The following is a 27,259-nucleotide window of genomic DNA, read 5'->3' on the forward strand; positions in this document are numbered from 1 at the left end:
CAGATAGTTGTGGAAGGCGTACATGGGTATTGAGGGGGACATAATAAAGCTTTTACCTACTTACTGGACATTTCTCTGGTGTAATTTTATAATGCAGCACAAAACTAAACTTTCTTAGGTTCATGAATTTGTGAAAATTAGTTCCCAGAGATAGCTCTGAGAGATGGGACTGGGAGGTCAGGGATGGGACACTTTCAGGAGAAGTGCTCTTTTTGCTGTTAAGGAAATGTTTGTGTGAGTTGGTTGCCGTGTGCAGTTGCTTAGTTTCATCCCTGTGGTTTTCATGAGATGTCTGCTGTGCTAGTTCAAAATCTTATTATGTGCTGAGAAATAAATGTATTCAGGGATTTGGATGTGTCTGTCACAGAGGATGTTTATTGTGATGGCTATGCAGATGTTTGTATTTATTGTTCAGATAGTGTCTAGATGTTGTTTGTGATAAACGCATTCCTGAGGCTTGTTGAAAAGTAGATGGAAATGTTTGAGGGCTCATCTTGAGAGGCTGGGGAAGGATTTCAAAGTAGAAATTTTTCCCACTACAGGTTTCCAGGGTAGGAGAATACGTGACAAATAGAAGTGTACAAGATGAGATGGTACCTGGATAGCTCATTGAAAGCTGCAGTCTCTTTCGCAGCAGTGGTGTCCTTGCCAGACAAAACTGAAGGTCACTTTGGTTAGCACTTTATTTTTTTTGGTTTTTTTCTACAGTCCTTAATATTATGGCTCTTCAAGCATCCTAGTTCTACCATACCATAGCTAAACTGGGTTGTGTGTGGTCATGTGTAAAGTATGTGTGTCTGTATGATGTGACAGCATAACTGTTAATGACCTTACAGGCCAGGCTTTACCTCTGTTTCTTTAGTTTCTTCTCTTTCTTAATTGGATAGGAAAAACAGTCCATCTAGCCAACTACACTATTTCTAACAGTGGCCTTAATCAGATCCAGTCTAGGTGGAGATTGAAAATGGAGCAAGTGTATGTGATAATTACCATAATTATATTAAACTCAGGAATTTCCTATACCAGATGGCATGGAGTGGGGGTTGTATTTAGTGTGTAGCATTTCTGTACATATAATCTGCAGTAGATTTCTCTTCCATAAACTTGTCTAGTCCCCCAAGACAATTTTTGGTACCTACAATGTATTTTGGCAAGGTGCTGATGCATTGTTAAATTTTCAGGACATTAATTTGTTAGTTGGAGTTGAAGGTGTGTAATTCATGAGATAGATTTAAGTCTGAATTTACTGCCCTTAGCCTGAAGAGTGATTCAGTGATGTGGACGGTCTGCTCCTATCTAGTTCTAGGGAAGTCAGAAGGCTTTAGTTCAAAATAACTGTTTGTGCTGCAGTTTATGTATTGTCAATTTATTTTTCCAATCTCCATAAAGAAGTGGTATTCTCATGTTTTCTGTTGGGATGATGAGCTGGGGGAGGGTACGGGTGGGTTGACCAAACGATGCTGATGTACAAGTATGGTAATCAATTGTAGGACTCGGTGATCTTAAAGGTCTTTTCCAACCTAAATGATTCTATAGATGGGCTTGGAAAATAGAACTGAAGGCAGCCTCGGCATTCTCAGATGACATCAAATTGAGAGGACCACTTGATAGCAGAAGGGCAGGGCCGCTACTCAGGGGACTCCTGATTTTCTGGACAATTGAGTCAGCAAAAATCTCTAGACGTTCAGCACAAAGAAAAGCCAAGCCACACTTTAAGGCCAGAGCCCCATGCATCTTTACAGGCAAGGGACTGACTGGCTGCGTCCTCTGCCGCAAAGGACCTAGGGATCCTGATGGAGAGCCAAGTAGAGCATGAGTTGAGGGAATGAAGGCTGGTTGCATGTTCAGCTGCATTAGCAGGAGTGCAGCTAGCAGGTCAGGGGAACTACGTTATTTTCCCATCTGCTTGACACTGGTGTGGCCACATCTTGAACTGGAGGAAGTCCATCAGGGTCCCCTCAGATGCTTACAGAGGTGGAAAACATGATACACAAGGGGTGGTGGAGAGGTCTGGTTTGCTTTAGTCTGGAGAAGGTTAAGAGGTTAACTGCTATTTTGTAGTCCTTAAGGGGAACAGGGCTACAGAGAAGATGGAGCCAGATTCTTTTTAGAGGTGCGCAAGAAAAGAACAGGAAGGAATAGTCAGAAGCCACAACATGGAACTTCTGACAAGATATTAGGGGGCCGGGCGGGAACTTCAGAAAAAGCATTGGAGCAGGTTACACAGAGAATCTGCAGTATCTTCATCTGTGGAGATACGCAAAGCTTGTCTGGACAAGGTCTGGAACAGCATGATTATCTTCAGACCTAGCCTTGCTTTGAGAAGGAGGTTTGACTAGATGAATTCTAGAGGTCCCATGCATCCTAAATTTCTGTTTCACAGCCCTCACAGAGAAGGTAGATGGAGTATGGACACAAGTCTGCCTATTAATGAAACTAGATAAATTTTTCTGGAAAATATTTTGTAAAATTACTTAGCTTGGTGAAATAATTTTTTAAACCTTATCAGAACCCAGAATAAAATGGATACTTTGTTCTGGATTTTATTCCAACTTTTATTGTTATCCTTTCTATTCCTTGAATTTAAGCCAAACTAGTCCTGAAACAAGTTGCCACACAGTGTGATGGGCATATAACTTGTATTTGCCAGGTGTGAAACAGAAACTACAGTCTCTTAGTTTTGCTTGCATTTCCATCACTGAGAAGAATAATTTGGGTTTTATTTTAATTTGATTTTTCAGAGAAGGGAAAATCTTGTTATCTGTGAAACCTCCACACATTTTTTTTCTTAGAACTGATAGAAACTGAGAAGTGCATACAGAAGTTACGAGTGTGGGGGGAAAAGCTGACATTTTCACAACCAAGGAAGGGTTGTATGATCACAGTGTCTCCTTAGAAAGTGGGCTAAACCGGAACATGAATGTCACCCTTGGAAATATGAGAGTAGGTTGGAGGAACATGTATTTTGCTGATGCTTCTGTTAGTTCAAGCAACTCTGCTGTAGCCTCCTCAGCTACACTTAGAGTTGTTTGCTGGCAAAATGTCCTGGTGTAAGGTTGTTGGCAAACAAAGCTCTTCAGTGCAACACTTCTGAGGTATGAAAAAGCTGTTTCTGGTAGCTTAATTTATATGTGGAGAAGTTTTGCAAAATGAGAAAGCTGGTTTCTTGGAGTAAATAGTTCTTGTGACAAATAGTTCTGGGGGTGCAAAGTTGACATGGGGTGGAAAAGATGATGTAGATGCAGAGGAGGAAGACAGGAGCTATGCTGTAGGAAGTGGTGCAAATCCGTTCAGTCCAGCACAGTTTGAACTGCTGACGTACACTGTGAGTCAGAGCTGTACATCTACTCACATGTTAACAGCAGTTTTCATTTCTGGAAAGGCACTAGTAGCTGAGGTTCCCACCAGGGCAAGGATCACTGTGTGCATCTCTGCTAGGCATAATTTTCATGGTCACCCGCACGAGCCATCATCAGCTTTCTTGGCTGGAAGCTTTGCTTGCGTAGCTTTCAGGCATGACTGGTCTCCTTGTGCCTCTGGCAACCTCAAGGAAGTAAAGCTGCAGTGCCACTGTGTACTCTGCATGGGAGGTGGCCTCAAACAGTGGTGGCACGAGGGACAGCCTAGCTGTAGCATGTCTATGCAGCCACTCAGGACTGAGAGGAGATCAGTGAAGTCTGCTGCACAGAAGAAACAAATACAATAATACAAATCTGGCTGATGATTGTCAGCTAAGCTCTACAGCAAATCTCAGATGGTAGGAGTAGGAACAAAGATGATTGCAGCTGCACTGACAACCTCATCTCAGAGATAGCTTTTATTGGGTGTGATATTTACTGCACTTGGGACAAATACATAGCAGATGCTTTCTCTCCTAGTGTGGCATAGTCTGTAAAAGGTTGACAATTTTTTTCAACAATAAAGAAATCTACCGTTGCTATGAGGAACTTCTAAGTAGTTAATTTTTTCTGCATTTCTTTATATCTTTTCATTCTTTTGTCCAAAAATTAGGAGTCTGATTCCCCCCCAATATTTGTTCCCCTTCATTATCAAAATACTTAATTTTCTTTTCCTCTCAGGTTGCCAATCTGACCTTTTTGGAAGCTGTCTTTGGTTCTATATTTTGGTAGTCAGTGTGGTACACTTGAATTGCTTCACATCAATCAGACTTGGCCTTTGCTTACTGCCTGTGATTTTTGTCCCATCCCCTCTACTCTTGAAGAAAACCAACCCCCAAACTCTCTGTTCCTTGTGAAATGTTTTACAATCCTGTCAAAGAATTTTGAATATGATGCTCCAGACAATGAAAATATTTAAAGTTTCAGACTTAATGATACAGAAAATATTTCTAACTTGCAGTGAAATATCCTATAAGTGGAATTGAATGACCAGTACATTATTGGTAGTGTTTCTGGTTTTTAAACAAGTGTCAGACCAATGAAGGGTAAATGCCATGTTGTGCTTTTTTGATTATAAAGGATGATGAACTTGTTTGGTAAATGTATTATCTGATTTTGGAAATCTAATATTTGATCCTACAAGGCACTGAATTGTTGCACAACGAGTATGTACATAGTGTAGTCTGTGCTGAGTGACAGCAAACAGAATCTTTACAGACACTGTTTTACTTGGAATAACTTAAGCTTTAAGAAAATCAATGAACAGGGCAGGTTGCTAAGTGACAGCAAAATATTTATCTGTTATATAGAAAATCAAACTGGTTTATGTAATGAATAGTAAAGGACAGCATGTATTGTGTGCCACCCACATGCTGTCTAGGGCCATTATTGCACACAATGAAGACCTCCATAGTTCAGCACGGTAACCACAGCTATCACCTTTGTCTTAGTACTGAGATTCTCTAATACTATTTATTTAGTCTTCTTCCTCAGTAGAAAATCTCTCAAGTAATACACTATAAATGAACAGTCTCTGTCTCTGCTCTGAAACACAAGTAATATTCTTGTGTAGGCAGATACTGGAAGAGGAGGCAGGGTGGTGGAGAAGGAGGAGAAATGGAGTGAGAATTGCTGTTTATAACTGGCTATTTGCTTTGCAGGCTTATTCTCATCACCAGTGTGAGGTGAAGCTCATCAACAGCCAATGATGTGGCACAGGCATTTTTTTTTTCCTGGAAGGAGAGGATAATGATGGATTCAGCCTAAGACACTGTGCCCTGCCCTTGGCTTTTGTGGAGGAAGTGTGTATGTGGCTTTCCAGAGTCCGGCCCTGTGGATAAAGCCTTCTCCACCACCATGGGAAGCTGGGGTTACAGCAGGGTGGTTCTTGAGTCTCACTTGGCAGTAGAGTGACAGCTGTTGCAAGTGTTGTTAGATGCTGTCCTGCCGTTTCCAAGGCTCATTTGGGAAGAGGAAAGCCCGCTGTGATGGGTTGAGCAGTACCGCTGCACAGCTGAGCTGGGAGACTCTGCAGAAGAGGCACAGGGAGAGGGTCGCTCAGCTTGACATCCTTGAGCACGCTACTGCAGTTGGAGGATTTGGGAAGGTGGAGAGACAAGGGAGATGGCAGTTAGATCAGCACTTAACCAGCTACCTTTCAAGGCAGAGTGAAATCATATGAAACAAAATCTAAAAAAAAAACCAACAAAAAACATGTAAAGTGCATACATGCTCCTTTTGTATGCATGTGGAGCTTAGGTTGAAAACTTGGTTTGATGTGCAAGTGGACCTGTTAAATGCATAGGGTCTATTTGAATTGCTAGGAAATTATTGGTAGTTGAATTTTTATCATCCTGGAAGTGGTGTGTCAAATTGAGCATCACTGTAAATGCATTGACCTGTTGTATCATCCAGGTTTGGTTCTGGCTGAGGGTATGGGCAAGTGGGATGAATTATCCTATAGCGAAACTCAATTCATGACATCAGAAAGTTAGTCCTTAGCATAATTTCTACTCTTTTTTTCCTTTTTTTTTCCTTGACAAAGAGCCTGGCAGGACAAGAAACAAAGTTACGTTCAAAGAAGTGTGTGAGAAGTTGGATGGAAAAGGACTTATTTGTACCTTCGTTTCTGTTCATTCAGGAGATGCATATTTATCTCCTGACTGAAATGGAAGGGAGAGACAGCTGTTTGAGGGAATGCTCATTGCGTTATTTCTTTTTCCGCTCTTCTCTGCTCTCAAAAAGTATCGTTTTGGCTAAAGTTGTCCACAAGCAGCTGCTGCTGCAGAAGACATTGGACAAAATGGCGTAGTTTTGAAATAAAAAAGCTTCTTGTTTTTAGGAAGTGTTCAGGGACTTAAGTCATGTTTGATGCTACAGATCATATACATAGCAGCTGAGAATTCAGGGAGTGGCTCTTTGGTTGGCTCCTCCCTACCCCTACCCCTTTCTTTTTGTAGTCTGCATGAGAAATATTTTATCTAGCTCTATCAATAATTGCAGTCATCACCTCCTGCTATTTCCCTAAAATACCCATATGGTCTGAAAAAGGGTAATTTCACACTACGGTGTGGGAGTAGAGAAGCAGCAATGCTCTTGCTTGTGCTAAGGTCAGGGGCTTATTGATAACTCGCACAGATCCCAGCTCTGAGTGTGAAGACATGCAACCTGCAATTATTTCTTTGCTATATTTCTAAAATTGCCACAAGGTGGCAATGGTTCAGAATGTTATTCCTCCAGTACCAGCTCTTTGGCTGACTGCACTTGTGGGGAATAGGGCCAGCTGCAGGCTGTGGTTGCAAGCCAGCATCCGCGGTGCTCTGGGGCATGGGGAGAGAGGCTGGTTGTGGCCAACACACAGGTCACATTTTAAGCTTTTTCATTTTAAAGGCCAAAGTTTTGTAGGCGACAGTTGTGCTGTGAGTTATGTCTTTGCCAGCTGCTGTTGGCTGCATAATGTTTAGGGCAGTAGTGAGCTGCTCTGTGTACTTAGGCAGTGAGAAGCAGATGAAAATGCTCTAAATCTAGCATCAAAGTCTGTGAAGCTAGGATGGGTTGGTTTTTTTTCCTTATGTCTTTCAAAGAGAAGATAAACAGTGTTACTGTTACATATACATACATGCTTCATTTTTCCTTCAAAATATTGGAGTTTATTATTTAATGAAGTAAAACCTGTGACACTGAACAACTCCCTAAACTGCCAGATCTGTTTGAAATGCAACTTCTTATAAAAAAAGAATTTAAACTCTGTAAAATCCATTTATTGAAATTGTTTAAAGGTATGAGTGGAGCTAAAACAGAAATGCCTCTCGCTTTTCATACCCAAGTTTCACTTTAGAAGGGAAAAAGCAAATCTTTAAATTAGTGCTCAAAGAGGACTTATTGGGCGATATGTAAGACTTCTTTGAAATGTTAAATGCAAGATGAGAAATTTTTTTAATAGTTAAGTGCTTGAGGCTCTTTCGATACCTTTGTGTTACTCTGTAAATTATGAAAAGTTAAATTGCTACTGCAACTTGGAAAAAAGTTATTCTTCATTAATTAAATAGCTCTTAGAGAAGTTCATTCTATCTTAAATATGTGTTTTCATTCTTTGATAGTCTATTAAGGTTAACAAATGTAAAGTAAAAAAAAAAAAGTTACCTTTTGTGAAAGGCACAGGCGTGGAGGGGAAGAGAAATTTTTACCTGTTGCATGGCTGCAATAAAGAAAAAGCAAATTTGAGGGCAGTTAATCTTGTTTTCCCTTAAAGTTGTCTTTGCTTATCTTCAGTCATTCTGCAGAATGCAGTCAAACTTGGTATTCTGAGTTGCTGGAATTTAGTTATACATTCTCCTATGAAGCAGCAGTAGTTATTTATGAAGTATCACACAGAGTTACAACAGATTTCATACCACTGAGAATGTGAAATCCAAATAAGCAATACAAAACTGAAGCAGGTTGAGGGAAAGCAACAGAATCAGTGAGGCTTCGCTGTACACTTCAGGTGATATTCAGAGTTCAGTTTACATTTGGGGGTACATGTAGTAATGTCAATTTTTATTTTTATTTTAATTTTGCTGTTCATGGTTCTTTTTATTAGAATTAAAATGCAGACATAGAGGCAACTGACAGTAAAGATGTAAAGAAGTAGTGAGGGACTGAAAGCAAAGGTCTGATCTGTATGGGTCTTGCACAGAGGAAAGGTGGAAAGGGCATGTGCAGTGAAAAGGTAGTCCTACTGCAGAAGGATTTTGAGCTCCTTTATGTGAACTTCTACCAGAGAGAATCTGGCCAGGCTTATTGCCCTTAAGTTTAAGCATTTCACTTGGGATTCTGGTTATACATGATGTGCTTATCTCTTGTTCCTTGTTAACCAAGATGGACAACTTCAAAGGTAGCCTGGACTTGGATAGGTTGAGCTGTTTGCCAGTGTCCAAGAGTTAATGTCCTGTATAGACGCCTGTTTCTCTCCATTTGCTATTATGGCGTTCTAATGCAATTAGACTTCCCTTTATTCTCCGCATTTCTAAGCTACTTCTTTTACTGTTGGTTTTGTTTTGTTTCATTTCATTTTTAAAGGCATTTGGCTGCAAATTGAAGACTGTTAATGAATCCATTCAAAATGCCCAACATAAAAAAAAAAAAAAAAAAAAGAAGAGTGAGAATTCACTGTACACTCAATATTCTGACAAATAAAAAAAACCAGAGGAACTGTATGCTACAGCAGACCACTATAAATTATTCTGTATCTTGACAGTTAACACAACTGCATCTATATACATGACAGTACTTGGGACCTGTAAAATAGACTTCAGATTATCCTTAGTGCAAGGTGTAGCTTTTCATATTTTCCATTGGAATTATTATTATTTTTTAGTTTTGCAGGAGAACTTTATTCCCCTGCACATCCAGTTTTCGCACAAAAACATAAGTAATTTAAGAAATGTACAGCAATCCTAAAATGCCACCCAACCCTTAGAATTCCTTACTACCTGAAGTAGTGAATATGAAAGCCATATATAAATATTTTAAAGGCATTTCAGTTTGCTGAACTATGATGGTTAGAAATGAGGAAGTCAGAATTAAATTTATATTTTGTTGCCTTATTCATAATGTTTTTGTTTGATGTGTGGGTAATAGACAAGCAAATCACCTAAAGAATGAAGTCTGCAAGCGTGGAAACATATTTCCATAATTGCCTTGGCAGGAAGCCCACATGTTCTCGTGTCAGAGCTGTGAATATTCCATGGGGTAAAGGAGCTGCTTGCTCAGCAGTGGTGCACCGTCTGCGGGAGTGCTCCGCTCTTTTTTAAGCCCCCTACGAGAACAAGTGTGTGCTGAAAAAAACCTAAAACCATCCTTAATGTTTTTCATTTTCCGATATCTCGGCTTGTCCAATATCTTTAGAAAATTAGAGAAGAATAAGGAGAATCAAATAAAGGGAAAGACCTGTCCTGTGTATCTGGGAATAAAGTTTGATTTCTGTTAGAAACAGCTAACCTTTGTGGTGCAGATTCTGTGTGAGGAATGGATGTCTGGCAGACAGGTGGATAGATGCCTTTTTTGCTGTATGTGCAGACGTAATACAAATACTTCTCTCCCATTGATTTTTAACTAGCAGTGGTACAGGCTGACAATGTGTCAGTGTTGGGCTGCTGCTCTCAAGAGGTCATGCAGGAAATTTTTCCAAGTCACAGCAACCTCTGTTGAAGATTGCTTGCCTCAGCAGGAGGCTTTGTCTTTGGTAGGGGTTTCTTGGGGCTAGTTCGTATCGCTAATCATTTCGTTAAGATGAGGAACAGAATTACCATGTATTTTTAACTTGCTTGGATTTTTTTCAAAGGCATAGTTCTTTGGCTTTGCATTGCTACTGCCTACACTTCACCATTTTTCAGAGGATTTCTCATATCAAGTATTTAGATGGCATCTGTACTATTGTTTCCTGTGAAAATAGAACAGCTTTCAGATTTGTGTTCAATTTGGAGAGTTTTGCAGTAAATTGCTGTGTGTTTCATAGATGCACATGGCTTGGCAAACTCTGCAGACTTTATGTAGGATGAAAATCCTCCCTTGATATGAAGGAAATAGGCATTGTCCAAGGTAGGCACATTATCAAGAGAGCAGTAATTTTGCTAATGTTGTAACAGTGTTGTAGCTTAAATGGCTTCAGAGTGTTGACACTAGAGACCTGAAAGCCTAAGGTCACCATACTTACTGTAGATGCCAAAACGTTCTTCTGTAAGAAACAATGATGCGATCAGGGTAATGTTATTTGTTGCAGGTTAGCCATTACAAATATAACTTTCTGCCCTCTGAAAAAATATTTTCAATTTCTGGCTATACATATATTTATTTGTTTATTTTTAACAAAGCAAAATACAGGAAGGATGAAAAACTTCTCAATGAGTTGTGTTTGAATTTTTTTAATGTTAAAGTTCAGGAATATTCACTGGAATAAAGGCTTTACATGAGTTTTTAAGTTCTGGGAAAGAAAAACAACTATATTTAACTGTTGCTTTGTTATATTAGTATGTTAATGGCAGTCTCCTTTGATGTGATATTCTAACTTCTCACAGAACTGAAATATCTTAGTAATATTTCAAGAGTTGGTAGGAACCTTGGTAAAAGGCCTGTATCTGGATCTCTAGAGAGCTTTCAGATTTTGCTTTTTCCCATAACATTAAACTTTGGTTAAAAACAGGTTGATTGCAAGGTTTAATCATGTAATGTTCTCTACTAGGAGTCTGTTTTCAAAATGCACTCAACTTTGATATGAAGTTCACCAAATGTAATTTGGTATCATTCTTGGAGCCTTGTGGCTGCTGTTCCCCAAGATGAGTTGTTTCATGTCGTTGATAGTGGTACAACATCCATGGCTAGAAGTCCATTTTGTTCATAGAGAGCATGTTTCATCCGTTTTCTTCACAGTGAGCATGGTTGTTAAAACATGCCAATGGTAGCACCTAGATTAGACCAAAAAATAGAGGCATCTCAGTTGTTTTTCACTTATTTGAAATATTTGAAGACTGGACCTAAGAGCTAAGTTTTATTAGCTGGTGCTTCTGCCATAGGGAAGGTCAGCCATTTTATTCAGCATATGCATATAAAATATTGCTCAGAAGAAGTATCCATGCAGACTTACCTGTAGCATCCTGAGGACACAAGGGAAAGAGTAGAGGTTTAGTTGCATGCTGAGTATGTGCATGACTTGCTGCAGCAACCTGGCTTGCCCAGGTGGGACGCTGAAGAATGGCTGCTCACTAGGGAACCAGGTGGCCAGGGAGCCTCTGCCTTTTCTTCCCTGTTCACAGCTTTCAAACGTGTATAGTGCTGCACACTTTTACTTCGAGACTAATTGTATTTATTATCTCCTCTCTCCTCTTTTTTCTTGCATAGCTCAATAAGCAGCAGCTACAGATACTGAAGGAACGTTTCCAGGCCTTTTTGAATGGGGAGACGCAAATCGTAGCAGATGAAGCATTTTGCAATGCTGTGCGAAGTTACTACGAGGTAAGTTATATGCTTTGTTTTCTGTATTGTTTAAAAAGTTCATAGGATCTCTTTTAATGCAGATATAAGGAAAGGAATTTTAAGTTTTCGAAGGCTGTGAACTTCCAAACCTTGTAGAAACAGCTTCCTCCTACTCCAACTTCCTTGTTTTAAAAGTTGAATTCTACTGCCTGGGCACAAGAGATAAACTGAACTGGAAAACATCCACCCTTTTTGAAGAAGGAGAAAAAAAGAAAAAAAAAAAAAGAAAAACCCCTGATGCTAAAAATCTTTTTGACAGCATTTGTTACAACTAGGCACCGCTATCTTTATCTCCATATGTCTTAAGTTACCTCTTTTAATCAGTGCTTCAATTGTAAGTTACCATCTTGAGAAATATGTCTTCTGATCTTTAGTTACCATGCAGAGTTTTTTGGAGACGAACCGCCTGTTCCCTTCCCAAAGAAGAGAAACTTTCCACACAGCTGGGCCAGCTCTCAAGTTCTGCTGTGACTTCCCAGGCATGTTCAGTGCCTATGGTCACCAGCGCAGATCTTTAGATGTGGTTTTAGTTGCCTAAGTGACAGGTCCCATTCCAAAGTAAGAGGACAGTTCACTGTCCTTTTTGTAACAGCAGCAGCATATGGCTAGAGAATTTATTTCTTACTCTTAGCAAATGGTACTGTGAATTCATTCTGTCTCATCTAACTTCAGACTTGCTCAATGAATCACAAGGGCTGTGTGTTAAACTTGTATTTCTTTTGAAGGGTCTTCCTCCATATTTCACTCTACCGCATCTTTTTTTCAAATTTTTTAGCTTTATTTTTTATATATTATTTGTCATTTTTCTCTGTCAGTTATTCTTTACTATTGAATGAAACTTTTCTTTATGGAGAAAAAGATGTGACTGATGTCCTAGCTTGGTTTTATCTACATTAAATTATGTTGCACAAAAAAAAAGAAGAGATGGGGCAGACAAATGGTTTCCCTGTTGTACAGAAATGTGAGAACTCAGTGCGAGTTTCTCCAAATCACAGTCTGATCAGTACTGCAGCAATTGAAGTGAAGGAAATCTCATAATAATGCTTACGAAAGGATGGAGATGGGTCTGCAAGTGAAAGAAGAGAATATGAACATTCATTAGGTACTATATAGGGGTGCGAGAACAGTACAGAAGTTGTTAGAAAGTAATCCTTTTTTCTGTATAACTGATGAAGAAGCTAATACTGGGAGGAAGGACAGTTTGGAAGATGGTGCGGGGCAAGGCTGAGGTAGTTAGCTGCCCAGCAGTAGGTTTCAGAGGAGTGGGATGTCTCATGTTGCTGAACGTGGGGTGGAATTGAAAAGGACATAATGTTTATGGTCCTTTCTTTCAGCAAGCTGTGTAAGTAGCTTGATGTGTTAGAGGAAGTATCCTGACCTTTGGAAAGGAAGTGATAATGAATAAAAATTATTTTAAAATAAATGCCTAAACAGTAACTATCCTGTTAAGATTTACTTTCTGTCTTTTGTTACTGAGATTTTTTGGACACATTGAGAACTATGTTTTTCAGCATATCTGCTGTTGCAGTGAAAGGTTATGCATAATAATCTAAGATAGTCCCATAAAATGGAAGACTCAAATTCTCAAGCTATTTTCAGCCATTCACCACTTTGAATTAAGTGTACAAGTGTTCAGAGTTTTCCAGTTTCAGAGGTTTCTAAAGATCTCGGCATCACTGTCAAGGCTAGAATGACATCATGGGCTAGTGGGATCTTCATCCTGTGTTAATACACCATGAGCTCATCTACCAGCTGTAATTTGGTTCTTCAGTCTTTTTTTGCTTATCCACTCTGCACCCCCCTCCCCCAATTCCATTTTCCATTCTTTCCAGATATTTCCTCCCAGACTTGTACAACCTTTTCCAGTTGTGCAGTTTGAGTCAGCATTTGCAAGTCATTTTTTATTTCTTTTCAGGGTTCTAGTAGATAGTCACCAGTATGCAATATTAGATTTAATAAACATTGCAGTGGTAGAATCCAGCTGGAGTTCAAGCTACTGCTCCTCTTCCACGCATTTCAATCAAATTTTATGCATCTTACCACGTATTCTCATGTCATCGCTTATATGTGTCTCTTGTGCCTTTTTCATCTGCTTCATTACCCATTTGTTGAAAATATTAATCTCTGTTACTTCTTTGTGTGTTCAGTTGATGCTGTGCTCTGATGCTTTCTCACCTTTGTGTCTTCCCCGTGTGGTCCATCACATCTCCTACTTGATGATGTTTGTTAGTAGTTTAAATTACAGACATCTTACTTGTTTCTGTCATACAGCATCTTATAAGCTTCAGTGTTAATTTCCTTACACCTTAGTTGCTCAGCTACTTCAGTCTTACCTGGCATGGAAGGTGTCGTGGTTTAACCCCAGCCAGCAACTAAGCACCACGCAGCCGCTCACTCACTCCCCCCCCACCCAGTGGGATGGGGGAGAAAATCAGGAAAAGAAGTAAAACTCCTGGGTTGAGATAAGAATGGTTTAATAGAACAGAAAAGAAGAAACTAATAATGATAATGATAACACTAATAAAATGACAGCAGTAGTAATAAAAGGATTGAAATGTACAAATGATGCGCAGGGCAATTGCTCACCACCCGCCGACCAACACCCAGCCAGTCCCCGAGCAGCGAATCCCTGCCCCCACTTCCCAGTTCCTAAACTAGATGGGACGTCCCATGGTATGGAATACACCGTTGGCCAGTTTGGGTCAGGTGCCCTGGCTGGGCATGAGAAGCTGAAAAATCCTTGACTATAGTCTAAACACTACTGAGCAACAACTGAAAACATCAGTGTGTTATCAGCATTCTTCACATACTGAACTCAAAACATAGCACTGTACCAGCTACTAGGAAGACAGTTAATTCTATCCCAGCTGAAACCAGGACAGTATCCACCCCTTATTCTATACCATTGACGTCATGCTCAGTTTCCATACCTTTAGTTACATTCTGATCAATAATCACCACCTTTCCATCTCTTTGAGACATATGAACAATGATATATATATATATATAAAAGTATATACACACAGAGATATCAGTTCTTTAGTTCATGGGTTATGTTCATAAAATGTTTGTTGAGTTCATTTAGTTTCCGACTCTGGGCTCCATCTGTCATACCAGTCTGTCTGGGCGGAAGGGATGGTGCAAAGTCCTCTCAGTCGGTAGAGCAGAATCAGGCTTCAGTGCGGTGTGATGAGCAGATGACATTTGACGCAGTAGGAGGATGGTGTGCACCGTTGGATTGTTGCATGCTGGAGTCAGTTCTGGTTCCACCTCTACGGCGCTTTGCTCAGTTTTATCACAGTTCTTTCTTGCTTGATCCAAGTGATTCTTACTGTAGTACTATGGATATAGCATATAACAATTATAGTAATGATAACATACAGTAGCAGGGTTATATAGCAACTAATATCATACAGTTTAATTCTGGCTATTTTCACCTAAAGTCAAATCCCCTTGAGGCACACATCGGACTTCTCCGTCTTTTCGCATCACCCACCAAGTGCACCCAGGCCCTTGAGCAAAAGCAATCCCACGAATGGGTTTACCTTTGCCTGAGGCAGGAGTAACCCAGACTGTTTTCCCTAACATGTTTTTCATGTGCACTACAGGGACTTTATCCCCTTCTACAGTATGTAAAAATTCTGACTGGGCAGGGCCACTCCGATTGGCAGATCCTCTGGTGTTGACTAACCAGGTGGCTTTTGCTAAATGTGTATCCCAATGTTTGAAGGTTCCACCCCCCATTGCTCTCAATGCAGTCTTTAACAGTCCATTGTATCGCTCAATTTTCCCAGAGGCTGGTGCATGATAGGGGATATGATACACCCACTCAATGCCATGCTCTTTGGCCCAGGTGTCTATGAGGTTGTTTTGGAAATGAGTCCCATTGTCTGACTCAATTCTTTCTGGGGTGTCATGTCGCCACAAGACCTGCTTCTCAAGGCCCAGGATAGTGTTCCGGGCAGTGGCATGGGGTACAGAATATGTTTCCAGCCATCCGGTGGTTGCTTCCACCATTGTAAGCACATAGCGCTTGCCTTGGCGAGTTTGTGGGAGTGTGATATAGTCAATCTGCCAGGCTTCCCCGAATTTATATTTCAGCCATCGCCCTCCATACCACAGGGGCTTTAACCTCTTGGCTTGCTTAATTGCAGCACATGTTTCACATTCATGGATAACCTGCGCAATAGTGTCCATGGTCAGGTCCACCCCTCGATCTCGAGCCCATCTATATGTTGCATCTCTTCCCTGATGGCCTGAAGTATCATGGGCCCATCGAGCCATAAATAGCTCACCCTTATGTTGCCAGTCCAGGTCCACCTGAGCCACTTCAATCTTGGCAGCCTGATCCACCTGTTCGTTGTTTTGATGTTCTTCAGTGGCCCGACCCTTGGGTACGTGAGCATCTACATGACGTACTTTTACAACCAGATGCTCTAGCCGGGACGCAATATCTTGCCACAGTGCAGCAGCCCAAATTGGTTTACCTCTGCGCTGCCAGTTGCTCTGCCTCCATTGCTGTAATCACCCCCACAGGGCATTTGCCACCATCCATGAGTCAGTATAGAGATAGAGCACTGGCCACTTTTCTCTTTCAGCAATATCTAACGCTAGCTGGATGGCTTTCACCTCTGCAAACTGACTCGATTCACCCTCTCCTTCAGCAGTTTCTGCAACTTGTCGTGTAGGACTCCATACAGCAGCTTTCCACCTTCGATGCTTTCCCACAATGCGACAGGACCCATCAGTGAACAGGGCATATTGCCTCTCATTTTCTGGCAGTTTATTATACAGCGGGGCTTCTTCAGCACATGCCACCTCCTCCTCTGGCGACATTCCAAAATCTTTGCCTTCTGGCCAGTCTGTGATCACTTCTAAAATTCCTGGGCGACTGGGGTTTCCTATGCGAGCCCGTTGTGTGATCAATGCGATCCACTTACTCCACGTGGCGTCAGTCGCGTGATGTGTAGAGGAGACCCTCCCTTTGAACATCCAGCCCAGCACTGGCAGTCGGGGTGCTAAGAGGAGCTGTGTCTCAGTACCAACCACTTCTGAGGCAGCTCGAACTCCTTCATACGCTGCCAATATCTCTTTTTCAGTTGGAGTATAGCGAGCCTTGGATCCTCTATATCCTCGACTCCAAAACCCCAGGGGTCGGCCTCGGGTCTCCCCAGGTGCTTTCTGCCAGAGGCTCCAGGTAGGGCCATTCTCCCCAGCTGCAGTATAGAGCACGTTTTTAACATCTTGTCCTGTCCGGACTGGCCCAAGGGCTACGGCATGAACAATCTCCCGTTTAATTTGTTCAAAGGCTTGTTGTTGTTCAGGGCCCCATTTAAAATCATTCTTCTTCCGGGTCACTTGATAGAGAGGGCTTACAATCAAACTGTAATTTGGAATATGCATTCTCCAAAACCCCACGACACCTAAGAAGGCCTGTGTGTCCTTTTTATTAGTCGAGGGAGACATAGCTGCTATTTTATTAATCACATCCATTGGGATCTGATGATGTCCATCTTGCCATTTTATTCCCAGAAACTGGATCTCCTGTGCAGGTCCCTTGACCTTACTTTCTTTTATGGCAAAACCGGCATTCAGAAGGATTTGAATTAATTTCTTCCCTTTCTCAAAGACTTCTTCTGCCGTGTTGCCCCATACGATGATGTCATCAATGTATTGCAGGTGTTCCGGAGCTTCACCTTTTTCTAGTGCAGTCTGGATCAGTCCATGGCAAATGGTGGGGCTGTGTTTCCACCCCTGGGGCAATCGATTCCAAGTGTACTGGACACCCCTCCAAGTAAAGGTAAATTGTGGACGACACTCTGCCGCCAGAGGGATTGAGAAAAACGCATTAGCAATGTCAATTGTGGCATACCACTTGGCTGCCTTTGACCCCAGTTCGTATTGAAGTTCTAGCATATCTGGAACGGCAGCACTCAGCGGTGGTGTAACTTCATTCAGGCCACGATAGTCAACTGTTAGTCTCCACTCCCCATTAGACTTCCGCACTGGCCATATGGGACTATTAAAGGGTGAGTGAGTTTTGCTGATCAATCCTTGGCTCTCCAGTTGGCGAATCAACTTGTGGATGGGAATCAGAGAGTCTCGGTTGGTGCGATATTGCCGCAGGTGCACCGTTGTGGTAGCAATTGGCACTTGTTGTTCTTCAACCTTGAGCAACCCCACAATCGAAGGGTCTTGAGAGAGACCAGGCAGGGTAGACAGCTGTTCAGTGCCCTCCGTCTCCAAGGCAGCTATACCAAAAGCCCATCGATACCCCTTCGGGTCCTTAAAATACCCCCTCCTGAGGTAGTCTATGCCAAGGATACACGGAGCCTCTGGACCAGTCACAATGGCGTGTTTCTGCCATTCATTTCCAGTTAGGCTTACTTCAGCTTCCAATACAGTTAACTCTTGGGATCCCCCTGTCACACCAGAAATACAAATGGATTCTGTCCCTCTATAACTTGATGGCATTAGAGTGCACTGTGCGCCAGTATCTACTAGAGCCTTATACTCCTGTGGGTCTGACGTGCCAGGCCATCGAATCCACACAGTCCAATAGACCCGGTTATCCCTTTCCTCCACCTGGCCGGAGGCAGGGCCCCTCTAGTTCCGGTCAGAGTATTCAGTATTCACTTCTCGTAAAATTGGCTCAGAAGTCCCTTCAAGAGGATCGGAAATAAAATCAGCCCTTCTACTCTGTTTGGAAACTGGAGCGGCATTTTTCCTGGTAGAATCCCCTTTTGTGGTGGCTTTTCCTCGCAGCTCACGTACCCGTGCATTTAGGACCGAGGTAGGTTTTCCGTCCCATTTCCTCATGTCCTCTCCCTGATCACATAGGTAAAACCACAGGGCACCTCGCGGTGTGTACCTTCTATATTGTCCCTCTTGGGCAGAGGAACGCTCACTCCTAATAGCTGAGACATTGGTCCTTACACGTGTGGAGTAGGACATATCCTCTTTGAATTGCTGGAAATCCTCGGACAGCTTCTCCACAGCTGCAATGCAGGCTTGTAGGGAGGAGGAGAGATTTTCTTCGTATTGACGGAGTTGGCAAGCCACTTCCTCCACTGTCAGTGCCTCTTCATCCTTCCAGGCCATTATTGCCAATGTGTTGGCATAGGATGATGGTGCGCTCCGTACAAACTTCCGCCACATGGGTCGTGTGCATTGGACTTCATCTGGATCTTTGGGTAATTGTGGGTTGTCCGGGTCATGATGAATTGTCTCTAGCACAGCTAATTCCCTCAGATATTGAATACCTTTTTCCATGGTGGTCCACTTGCTTGATTAACATATAACGTCTTCCTTAAAGGGGTACCTTTCCTTCACACTTGACAGGAGTCGCCTCCAGAGGCTGATGGCTTGTGTCCCTCTTCCAATTGCCTTGTCAATGCCACCTTCCCTGGCAAGCGATCCCAGCTGCTTGGCTTCCCTACCTTCTAATTCCAAGCTATTAGCCCCATTGTCCCAGCATCGGAGGAGCCAGGTGATAATATGCTCACCTATACGGCGGCCAAAGTCTTTTCGCAAGTCCCGCAGCTCACTCAAGGATAGGGACCGGGTTATTACCTCCGGTTCTGCCTCTTCCTCCGTTTCCCGTGATGACCCTGGTTCATCTTCATCCTTCGCTAAGCGAACTGATTTTTTTGTATATTTCTTTTTCTGTACGGGGGCAACTGATGCTGGTGCAGGTTGGTCCGCTGGTTCAGTTGCAGTATCCCTCACCGGGTTTTGGATAACCGCAGTGTCTGTCGCCGAGGTTTGGGTAGCAGCAGTACTCGTTGCTGGGGCTGGAGAGACCACAGTGCCCGACGCCGAGGTTTGGGTAGCCCGAGTTCTCGTCGCCGGGGTTGGAGGGGTCATGGTGCCTGTCACCAAGGTCTGGGTGCCTGCAATGCTCCTTGCCGGGGCTGGAGGGGCCGCAGCGCCTGTTGCCAAGGTTTGGGTGGCCGCGGTGCTCATCGTTTTGTTGTTAGATCCACAGACTTTCTCTTCCCCTTGAGGGTACTGAGTGGTGTTGAACAGGGCTCGATAGGCATGGGCCAGGCCCCAGCACGTTGCAGTGATTTGTATCTCTCTGGAGCTGCCGGGGTGACAGCATACCTCTTCCAAATATTTTACTAGCTCTTCTGGATCCTGCACTTGTTCAGGGGTGAATTTCCCAGACATTGGAGGTGCCCACTTTCCTAGGTACCTGCCCATGCTACCCCACACACCCTGCCACTCATAATTATCCAGCCTTGGGGCACATCTCTGGGTGATCTTCTTAAATAGCTGTTTAACCTTAAACGAGAGCTGAACCACATTCAGAAGTATGCTAATTCCTAGCAGTAGGGCTAGGACCGTGCTAGTCCCAACATTCCAGGAGTATTCAAATTTTTCAAAATTCTCAAACACCATTGTAACTGGACTGAAGGAGAAAGGAGAGGGGAAGAAAGGTACCCCACCCACAGACTGGTTTTCCATGGAGGAAAGGTAAATGGTATAATTATTAATAGTTTCCCACAGATGGCTCCCACAGTATAAAGGTGACAATGCTAAATGCAAATACCGGATTAATCCCACAGCCGATGACTTTATCATACCATAAACCAGAGTTATACCATACATCAAAGCGAAAACCTTAATCCACCTCCCACGGATGATAAGCAGTAGAAGAGGAACTACATACAACAAGCGAGGTGATACATAACAGAGCCTTAAAAACCAGAGCAACAACTCGAAAAATACATAAATCAACATAATGAACGCTTAAAACAAATTTGTTTTAACAAGCTCTCGTCAGGTTTGTCGTTATCTCAACCCTTCGTGCCCCACGTTGGGCGCCAAAAGGACTGTCGTGGTTTAACCCCAGCCAGCAACTAAGCACCACGCAGCCGCTTGCTCACTCCCCCCCCACCCAGTGGGATAGGGGAGAAAATCAGGAAAAGAAGTAAAACTCCTGGGTTGAGATAAGAACGGTTTAACAGAACAGAAAAGAAGAAACTAATAATGATAATGATAACACTAATAAAATGACAGCAGTAGTAATAAAAGGATTGAAATGTACAAATGATGCGCAGGGCAATTGCTCACCACCCGCCGACCGACACCCAGCCAGTCCCCGAGTGGCGAATCCCTGCCCCCACTTCCCAGTTCCTAAACTAGATGGGACGTCCCATGGTATGGAATACACCGTTGGCCAGTTTGGGTCAGGTGCCCTGGCTGGGCATGAGAAGCTGAAAAATCCTTGACTATAGTCTAAACACTACTGAGCAACAGCTGAAAACATCAGTGTGTTATCAGCATTCTTCACATACTGAACTCAAAACATAGCACTGTACCAGCTACTAGGAAGACGGTTAATTCTATCCCAGTTGCTCAGCTACTTCAGTCTTACCTGGCATGGAAGGAAACAAGTACATGGTTTTCACAGTAAATATTTTACTCTGAAAATGATTAATTTGCCTTTAATCCTATGCAGCTGTCATGGTTTGAGACTTATGACAATATTGCTTGCAAAGCCAGGGTATTCTCATTACTGTAGTTGATTTTCCACACCCAACTCTTTAACTTTGAAGGTGAAAGAGAAGGTTTTGGGCATGTGACATAAATCCTTTATCACTAGTTGCAGGTGTTTGGAGTCACTACATCTGTCTATAATTACTGTTTTTGTTCAGAATTCGTCCTTTTAAGAATCTAAGAGTAAGTTCCAAGATTTAGGAACTTATTATAGCTCAGTCTTTGATTTACTTTTCTAGAAATATTTGCTGAAAGAGTAATTTATTTACTAAATAAATAAATATGAATTTCAGTATCAATTTCACTGTGGTGTAAGAGAGTCATGCTTCTATGTCAGGACTACTTGGGAAGGTTTACACAGGTCAATTTTGTTGCCTTATCCTCCAGTGTTATGTCTGTTCTAATGCTGCTGTGGTTTTTAAGACTTTCTATTAATATTCTGGCATTGGTTTTCATTTATCTTAAAAATCTAATAGGAAAACAATTCATAGAAAAAGTTGCATAAACTCTTCTTTAATTCTCCAGGAATGGTTATTTTCAGGTTCTGTGTAATCTTCTCCGAGCATCCCACCACGCTTCCTCAAAGTCTCACTGAAATTTAGCATGTTTCATTTTTGTATACATATAATTAAGATTGCATTGAGGAATTATTTCCACTTCCATCCTAGTTTTAGAGAAGGTATGGAAATGTTTAGAGTTCTCTTTCTGTAATCATTCTCTCAGAATTAACACAGGATTTTTATTTTTTTTTTGTGGAAAATTCCATTACAGACATTGAGCCAGATTCTAATCGACAGAACATCAGATGTTCGTGATGCTTTTTGGATAAAGAGAAAAATTCAATCATATGGCAATTTATTATGAGTAATTATATTGGACACACTGCTAAGCGTAAAATTAAGTGAGAAAGTGACTTATGAAATAAAGTCCTTCCTTGCATATTTCAACCCAGTTTTTTAAAAAGTTATCACTAAAATAGTAGATAATCTTTTCATTCATCAATTCTTGCATGCTGTTGCATGAAGGTTGGAAAATGCTTTTGTACAGAGCCGTAAGAGTTCATTCACCACCTTTAATATACATACCTTTAATAGGTATGTATATACCTTGGGCTAAACTCACAGTACTGATTCTTTAGTCTTGAATTTATGCAGTCTTAGATATGAGTAAAATGGGTGCAAAGAAATGTAATGAATGTTTAAAATACGGTGAAAACTTTTTCAATATTGTGATGATTGCAAGTTCTCAGGTTTTTAGCTCTCTGCTTAAAGCATTATGAAGCTGCAAGAAGTTTTATGTACTGGTGTTTTTCCTGTTTTTATTGCTGCTTCATTTTAAATATGTGGTTCTAAGCCATAATTACTGCATGCTGCTTAAATCTGAATGTTAAATGCAGGATCTGTAGCAGTTAGCGCTGTGAGGGGTTTTCAGAATTTAAAATCAGGCTTAATTTGACTGTACCAGTTTGCCTGTGATACAGAGATCATATTTAACTTAATTTCTATTTAAATTCAGGTGTTGTAGTCCTTGGTAAATTAAATTGTTGTCTGCCACAGTCAGGCAATAGGAAGGAGCTGAGGTATGGCCAATAGCAAAAATTGATGAGGCAGGAGATTCCTGTACAAACCTAGCTAATGGAACAGCACTGCCTCGCTGGGGGGGAGGGTTGAGGAGGGTGAACTAAAGTAGAAGTGAACTACTTACTACTAAAAGTAGAAAACAACCAAAATCAACAATAAGAAAGAGCAGAGGTCCCATGTCATAGAATCCTAGAAAGGTTTGGGCTGGAAGGGACCTTAAAGATCATCTAGTCTAACCCACCTGCCACGGGCAGGGACACCTTCCACTCGATCAAGTTGCTCAAAGCCCCGTCCAACCTGACATTGAACACTTCCAGTGATGGGGCATCCACAACCTCTCTGGGGAACCTGTTCCAGTAGCTCACCACCTTTAACATAAAAATTTCTTCCTTATATCCAATCCAAATCTACCCTCTATAGCTTTCTAAATGGTAAAGAGAAACCCTTTCCCTTCCCTCTCCACAGTGGGGGTAGGTGGCACTTTTCAGCTTCTGCAGTAAGTAGAACAAATGTCCTACAAATACATGTCTCCGTCGGTACCAAATCCTGAACTGCCAGTGCAAGCCCTTGTGGGTAACGTGTTGGCAAGGGAGGAGCAGGGCGTGAGTCTTGGCTGCACGTTGCTGGTTAGACGTGCACTGGTGTCTGTAGGCACACCTCTCCTAAACCTGACTGGGCTGCTTTGGTCAGTCTGTGCTCGTGTAGCCTGCCCTCCCTCTCCTCTTGAGGCTGGGGACACCTTCCTTCCCTGTGCTGCGAGTGGCGTGCAGAAAGGATTCCTCATGTGGGGTTTGGCAGCTGGTTGAGCTGGTCACGGTGTGAGGCAAACATGGCCAGCCCCAGTCTTGGGCATATCCAGAGTGGTTAATATAGCGCTGTTAAGGAGTTTGAAAGTTCTACAGAGACTGAGAATAGAAGAAAATTCTATATAAAATAATCCTGTGAGCATCTGCCAGTGTAGATGTACCTATGATATTATCACTGTTTCTTTGTTTTGATCAAATCTACATGAGCATTTACAGGTATCCTGAAAACGTTTTCCTTCCCTTAACACGGAACAGTTGTTTGGCCTGTAGTGGAAGCACACACTAGTGTGACTGAAACATTGATTATTTCTTGCACTCATCCTTAGAAAAGGATGAACTGTGTTTATTGGAGCTTTTTTATATGAAGACATTCAGATGTTGGGTTACTCTGAAAAAAGTTGTATTTCTGTAAAGGAAGGAGTGAAGCAATGATGCTATTTCTGCCCGCAATTACGGAAAACTTGGTCTGAAGGTTTTTTGCATGGAAGTGAGGGGCAAAAGGATCTCGCTGATGAAATTGCAAAAAGGAACTAGCTCTGTGGACTAAGTGGTATTTTGGTTGCTTTTACGGCTTGGTTTTTAATTTCAGCTGTTTTAGGTACACAGTTGTTATTCAAGGCAACAAAAAGCATAGTTGATCCTGATGAATATTTTAGGGATGAAGATGACACCTAAAGGAAGTAAAAAGCATTCGTTATCATCAAAACATAGTACACACAAAATAAACAATAATTAAATGTTGGAATGTTCTGTTTTGATATTATCGAGGCAAAGTAATGGAATCAGTACATTAAACATTTATTAAAATACATTAGGATAATAATTATAGAAGCTAACTGGGTTTCAGGGCATAAATTCACTGGGTTTTGTTTTCATTTTTCTCAGAAGTCATAATTGGCATACGTATGTATTTAAGGATACGGACTTTTTGCTCTCTTCAGATACTCTTCAAAAACCTGAATACTAGGCCAACTTGGGATTTATTGTTGATACAGTCTCATTTGGAGAAGCTGTTTCAACAGGATGTTTCCTTACATTAACTTCAGGATAATCTTGTGTTTTGCCTTGTGAGGGAGCCTTTCAACAACAAATATGTTTATAGTTGCACTTAACAGCACTTACACAGTTGGTTTCCTTCCAGTTGCTTTAAAATATTGGCAAACATGAGGTCAGTGTAATGTTGGCATGGGGGCTGTTATTTTAGAGGTCTGTTTTAGGCCAGTTCTTTGAAAAGTTTCATAAAAATGTTTTTAGGCCACCTCCAAGAAAGAGGCTTAACAGAGGTTTATCTAGGTCATCCATTTCATTGAAGAAGCTCTAAAGTCTTCAGCGTTTTGGATCAGCAACCACAGTTTGGCATGTAATGGAGATTGTCTCAGTGTTAGCAGTCTAATTATTTTCCTCAAAGAAGTGAAGGTGAGATGAGATACAACAAATTAAAACATGCTTTACCTGATCTAGACCTCTTCTGTGCTAAGGAGGGACCTGATGAAGACTCGAATTGCAGGCTTTGCAATGCACAGCTTTCTCTTGAGAGAGTGGTGGTGTATTGCTCTCGCATGGAAAGTGTATAAATGCTGAAATCCTCTAGTCTCTTGCTTTAAGAATAGCTACATGTAACTATATTGTTTGCGTTTTCAAAGACAGAAATCTTGTTTTCGTTTCCACCTGCATGGTGTCAGAGAAGCAAAGCATTTTGCAGTACATCTGCACAGAACATAGTTGCTAGCTGTTGAAACTGTGTCTGTCCCATCTCTTTGGACACTGATACTTGTGGATGATCATTGTTAATTTGACTAAGGATGTCATACAGTTTCCGTGTTAGCATTACAGATGTAATTATAATGGACCTATATTTCAAACTTCTAAATTAAGTAGGTGGTTGACAGATGGAGTTTAGTCCATTAATTGTACCAGTCCTTAGCTTTCCAAGTGGTATGTGCTGATAGGAAGAGAGGAAGAGATGGCTCATTGAATTTAGATTTAAAAAAATTCCCGGTAATGGTATCCTTTTTGTTCATTTTGTGATCACTGTTGTTCCAGGCAAATAAGGATGCCTTGTCGATCTGACACTCCACTGCAGAAGCAATTAGTGTTTGGGTAGTGAGGTATGTCTCTAGTGTAGTAAGCATTACGTGACATTATTTACCTGTTTATTAGGTAAATTCTGGGTGTCCGTTAATCTGAACAAACCAATTAGAAAACCAGGAATGGCTCAAATTGTTACACAACAGTGAATTTGGTCTGCATTGCTTAATTATTTTTCTCCTAATCCCACTGCTGATTTACTGGGTCTCAATTTATCTGGACATTGCTTTTGCACAGTTAACAGTATGTTGTGCTATACACATTTTTGTTCACGCTGTCTTCTGGGCAACTGAAAACAGTGGGGGTTTTTTCAGCTCGGCTGATACTAGTAAGAAATGTAATAGTTTAACAACAGTGCTGCAGAAATCTTGCAAGTGATACTAAAATTTTATTTTCTTTTTTTAACTTAGAAATAATTATTTGGAAGGATTTTTCTTTCACTAGATGATGAAAGGATGACAACTCTTGATCTTTTTAAGTTATCCTTCCCACTGCCTTTTCCAGGTCTCAGCACAGAGCTGATCTTAAGGCCCTTTAGAAGTGGAAATAATACTGCAAAATATTTTGTTAAAAGAGTTATGTTAATGCCAGTGAATTTTCCTTTGTGCCTTTATATTGTGATGGCGGTGTGTTCCAGTCAGCAGTATCTCAGGGACTCTCCAAACTAATGGGGAGCAACAGGATGCTATTTTTCTCCTTTCAGCAGTCAAGCAGATACTCAGACCAATCTCTGGCTAGCTGTCTTTCTCCATGACTGGAGGAAGGCATATAGTGTCATGTTAATAGTACACTTGAAATATCCGAGTACTAGACAAGTGAAAATTTCCGCAAGATGCCTATGGGCTCTGAGCCAAAGTTACTGCAGCCCAGGGTCTCTCTCTCCTGACTCTGTAGGTGCTGGAATTTTCTCACATAATTTCTTCAGGCTTCTAAGTTTTAATTAGAGATCCACTGTAGAAAGATGCCACATTTTTCTAATCAGTCGTTCCACTGAATTGCAAGCAACTAATAGTTAAAGGATTTCTTGATCTTAAAACCAAAAGAAATCAACCAACCAACCAACCAAAAACCTCAAACCAAACCCACCAAGCAAACAAATAGTAAAGGAGAAAACCTCCTGCTTTCATGTACCATTAGATTGAATTTCTAGGACTGGTATTTACTCTGGATATTATTTCATTTACTCTTAGATTTCTAGATGGTGGGATAAATAACTTCTGTTTGCATATTTTGATTGAACCTCTCTGTTACCGTTTTACTTTGTGATAGAAAGCTTTACCTGTCAAATCCTTAGAGATGTGTGACTTGTCAAAATCTTTTAAACTTTAAAGTAGTATCTTGGAAAAGTGGCATTTTGTTCTCAACGGAGAATTGATAATCTCTGAGTAAACCAAGCTAGAGAGAACATGGCAGTAAGGGATAAAAAAGGTCAGCAAATGCATGGCTGAAATCCAGAAGTCAGTAAATGAGAAGTGAGGTTTTAAATTCTCACTGATCTCTCTCAACCCCATTTCATTTCTGTTCTGTTACTAATTTCAAAAAATGACAATGAATTCTTACATCCTGAGAACTGTGAAGGCAGAACACAGACAATGATGTAAATATTTTCTTGGTGATTGTTTTCAGGTTTTGGTTCATCTACATTTCCTGCCGTAGGGTATTGCTGAAAAGCCAAATTAGAAAAAAAGGTTCTTCTCAAGCTTTTATTTTCTGAAGTAAGCTTTGTGCCATAGAGATGGCTTTTTCTATTTCGTGTTGCCTTAAAAAGTTTTTACTCCTCACAGAGCAAGAAAGAGGTTTCTTCAAAGTTAAATCCAGGCATAAAGTTGCTATCCACCCAAGACTCTCAACAAGAAACAACATTATCTTA

General features: G+C 41.3%; 1 protein-coding gene across 6 annotated transcripts in view; it reads left to right on the forward strand.

The window, feature by feature from the left end:
* CADPS2 (calcium dependent secretion activator 2) overlaps positions 1 to 27,259 on the forward strand; it is a 330,722-nt gene that overhangs the window by 54,864 nt on the left and 248,599 nt on the right. For all 6 annotated transcript variants that reach the window (XM_075024996.1, XM_075024998.1, XM_075024992.1 and 3 more), the window contains exon 2: positions 11,277 to 11,390. In XM_075024996.1, coding sequence (XP_074881097.1) covers positions 11,277 to 11,390 — 114 coding nt within the window. The remainder of the gene's footprint in view (positions 1 to 11,276; positions 11,391 to 27,259) is intronic.

The sequence above is a fragment of the Buteo buteo genome, chromosome 4, assembly GCF_964188355.1.
Source record: "Buteo buteo chromosome 4, bButBut1.hap1.1, whole genome shotgun sequence".
In the NCBI taxonomy this organism is placed as follows: Eukaryota; Metazoa; Chordata; class Aves; order Accipitriformes; family Accipitridae; genus Buteo; species Buteo buteo.